Below are 4,185 nucleotides of genomic sequence, written 5' to 3'. Positions count from 1 at the left end.
CTCAGTGGAAAAGCAAAAGGAAGGAAGGAGGGAAGAAATGAAGGAAGGAAGGGAAGAAGCACAGACTTTCCCTGATGAGAAAAAGATATATATATATATATATATATATATATATATATATATATATATCTTAAAATATTTCATAACATCACATAGTACATCATTAATAATTCCTTTATTTTTGCAGGTAAACCATCTCACACTCACCCCTTCTCCTCATTCATGGAATCATGAAGTTAAACAACAATGTGACCGAGTTCATCTTACTTGGGTTGACACAAGATCCATTTAGGAAGAAAATAGTTTTTGTCACATTTCTGCTTTTCTATTTGGGGACATTGCTGGGTAACTTGCTGATTATCACCACCATCAAGACCAGTCGGGCACTTGGCAGTCCAATGTACTTCTTCCTTTTCTACTTATCCTTATCTGACACCTGCTTCTCTACTTCCATAGCTCCTAGAACACTTGTGGATGCCCTTTCAGAGAAGACCACTATTTCTTTCAGTGAATGCATAATCCAAGTGTTTACATTCCATTTCTTTGGCTGCCTGGAGATCTTCATCCTCATCCTTATGGCTGTTGACCGCTATGTGGCCATTTGTAAACCCCTGCACTACATGACTATCATGAGCCGTCGGGTCTGCAGTGTGTTGGTGGCTTTGGCCTGGGTGGGGTCCTGTGTGCATTCTTTAGCTCAGATTTTTCTTGCATTGCGTTTGCCTTTCTGTGGTCCCAATGAGATAGATCACTACTTCTGTGACTTGGAACCCTTGTTGAAGCTCGCCTGTGCAGACACATATGTGACCAACCTCCTCCTGGTGTCCAACAGTGGGGCCATTTGTACAGTGAGTTTTGTTGTGCTCATGTTCTCCTATGTCATCATCTTGCATTCGCTGAGAAACCACAGTGCAGAAGGGAGGAGAAAGGCCCTGTCTACCTGCATCTCCCACATCACTGTGGTCATCTTGTTCTTTGGACCTTGCATATTTATATACACACGGCCTGCAACCACCTTCCCCATGGATAAGATGATAGCTGTGTTTTACACCATCGGAACACCTTTGCTCAACCCTCTGATTTACACACTGAGGAATGCAGAAGTGAAAAATGCCATGAAGAAGTTGTGGAGCAAGAAATTGGTCTCAGATGACAGGAGATGAAAGTCATTGTTATTTTGTATTGACCTGGAAGAAGTAAATAGAGAATATTATATTTTTATTGTTTGCTTAATATATTAAAACCTTAGCTCCCATAGATTGGTTCTTTCTATAGACAGTGTACTATACAGACAGTAATTAATGCCTTATGTAGAGGGGCATCTTGAGGTACAGACAGGTATAAATGACCCATTGCCTCTGATGTTGCTGATTGCAGAGGCCTTGCTAAACAACCTAGCATCACTCATGGTTTTAGTGTGTAGGTTTTAGTCTCTATGTGGGATTCTCTGATAGTGGTTACCCTTCTTTGTAACCAAAGCTTAGATCCAGAGCTTGGAGTGTTTTCCCTCTTCCAAAGAGTTTCCTTTGTAAGATGCTTTGGTCTCATCAGGAATCATCATCAACTTAGTTTTCATTCCTGACTCAGTGGAAAGTACCAAATTCAAGTGACTGTTGAGTTTTCCTATTCTAAGGGACAGTCCATATACTTTAGGTAAACTCCCTTCCTATTTTAGGACACACGCTGAAAACTTAACATGTGTTTACCTAGAAGTTCTAAGACTGTGATGGTACATGGAGAGAAAATTCATATTTCTGAAAGAGTCTTTGATCTTAGGAATGCTCTGTTCTCCTTACCAGGGTTTCAGTAATGCAATGATTCTTTTTGTAAAATATACTTTTTGTCCCTATTTTTTTTTCCAATTTGGGGAGCATAAACTTTCTTGAATCATGATGTTTATAACAGCTTGTTTATAATATTTGGCAGTTATTATTGTAGCAGGTGACATTCCAATTAAAGTAAAAATATGTATGTTAGCTAGAAATGAAGAGTACAATGAAGATTAGTTGCTGAGCCTGGTGGCCCACAGCTATAATCCCAGCAGCTCAGGAGGCTGAGGCACGAGGATTGTGAATTCAAAGCAGCTTCAGCAACATAGAGAGGCTCTAAGCGATTTGGCAAGACTCTGTATCTAAATAAAATATTTTAAAAAGTAAGGGAATGCAGCTCATTGCTTGAGTGCTCTTGGGTTTAATCCCTGTTACAAAAAAAAAAAAAAAAAGAAAGAAGAAAATATTATAAAGTTAGACAAAAAATGTGATATCCCTGGAGAACAATTTTAAGTTTTGAGACAGAAGTTGTTACATTACATTTATTGAACATTTAAGTGAGTTATCAGTTCAACACAAAAGAGTAGCTTTACCATGCAAGAGGAAATATTTAGATAAAAACTATATTACTCCAGAAGAGATATCACCTTTTGCCATTATTTATTAACACCTCATCCTCTAAAATTATGAACTCTAATAATATTTGAATTTATTCCATTTGTCTATTTCCATATAGAACATTAAACATTTATTTCCTGGGGATTTCCATTTCTATTTTTTAAATTACTAAATTATATTAACATTACAAAATTTTTATTAATTTTTTAATTCCAGAAATTTTAGAATTTTTTTCTTTATTTTTATGTTACTGTGGCTTAATTTTATGTTACTGTGGCTTAACTTTTAAAATGTTTCTGGTAGTGTATTACCCATTATGTATAATAGTGAGTTCATTTTGACATAATTATAGATGCTTACAATAAAATTTGTTCCACCTAGTGCCCAGTACTTCCTTCTTTATCTTGAGAAAATGATCATTTCTGTGTTTGGGATTAGAAAGGTATAGATTCTTCAGTGAACTATAGTGACATGTATAGATCACTGCTTTTCAGATTCTGTGAATTTCTGTATGAAATCAATCTCCAGCAGTTTATCATTGCCCAGCAGCAGCTACAGTTTGGTTTTGCTGTTGCAGGATTTGCACCATAGTAGATTCCAATTAAGAGTTATACTTGATAACTTCTTTTACTTAAAACAAGGAAACTATGCAAAGGGTGTGTGTTGAATTTAAGTGATTTTCCAGATACACTTCATCTCATGTCTTCTGGAATCACAGTCCACACGGAGATCCCATGTCTGCCGCAGTCTGGCTGGGCACAATCAGGAGCCACTTGTCAAAAGAAACTAACTTTATTTTTAGAACCACACACGCCAAACAAAACAGCCTCTCAGGAAAAACCCTCAGAGCCTCAACTGCCGCCACCAGCTTTCCACACCTCTCTCTCCCACACAAGCTTCTCTCCACCTCCCACAATCCTCCTGAGCCAATCAGCTAGATGTTGCTGGGGCCGCTGTGAGCCAATCATCAGCCGGCAGCTGGAAGTTTGCTGGCAGCTGGAAGTTTGCTGGGGCCCCTTCGGCTGTGGCTCTCAACACATGTCTACTGTCAAATCATCTGCAAACATATACTGCACTTCAATAAGTTCAGTATTTTATAATAAAGATGCCAAGAAGACTGGATGTGCAACCTCAACAGATATTTTGATTGAAATACCAAAATGTGTTCTGATAGAGAAATAATAGGAATCTGAGAGCTAAAGTGGAAGAATAAATATGGAGAAGAGTAATAACCATGACCTGAGCTATTATCTTCCATCCTATGGATGCAAGAAGAGCAGGCCTTTATCCCTCAAGAAAAAATGTCTTCCATTGCCTAGACAGGAGGATCATGAGTTCAAATCCAGCTTAAGCAAAAGTAAAGCACTAAGCAACTCAGTAAGACACTCTTTCTAAATAAAATATAAAATAAGACTGGGGATGTGGCTCAGTGGGCAAGTGCCCCTAAGTTAAATCCCCAGTATGCCCAAATAATAATAATAATAATAATAATAATAATAATAATAATATAATAATAATAATGATAATGATATGGGGGAAACCTCTATGTACTGTTTTGTGAATCAGTATAGCCACTATGGAAATAACTATGGAGGTTTCTCAAAAATAAAAATGGAGCTACTATATTATCCAGCTATATACCACTCCTAAGAATTTATCAAGGCAATATATTTTAAAAATACATGTATATTCATCTTTACTGTAGCACAATTCTCAATAGCCAATTTATGAAATAGGCTTAGGAGCGTTTATCAACAGGTGAATGGATAGAGAAAATTACACACACACACACACAGAG

At 37.3% G+C, this 4,185-nt stretch overlaps 1 protein-coding gene across 1 annotated transcript; it reads left to right on the top strand.

Annotated features, from left to right (window-relative positions):
* The first annotated feature begins 230 nt into the window (after positions 1-230).
* LOC107134908 (olfactory receptor 4C16-like) lies at positions 231-1,163 on the top strand. Its single transcript, XM_015476908.2, has one exon. The coding sequence runs from the start codon at positions 231-233 to the stop codon at positions 1,161-1,163; it is 933 nt and encodes a 310-aa protein (XP_015332394.1).
* Positions 1,164-4,185: the final 3,022 nt, after the last annotated feature.

Source organism: Marmota marmota, unplaced genomic scaffold (genome assembly GCF_001458135.2).
Source record: "Marmota marmota marmota unplaced genomic scaffold, marMar, whole genome shotgun sequence".
NCBI lineage: Eukaryota > Metazoa > Chordata > Mammalia > Rodentia > Sciuridae > Marmota > Marmota marmota.
Note: the sequence above shows the minus strand (reverse complement) of the source record. Positions and strands in the feature narration are given on the sequence as shown.

Bases quoted from the DNA above. Each gene is read 5' to 3' on its own strand.
- LOC107134908 (XM_015476908.2), top strand. From the start codon at position 231: ATGAAGTTAAACAACAATGTGACCGAGTTCATCTTACTTGGGTTGACA.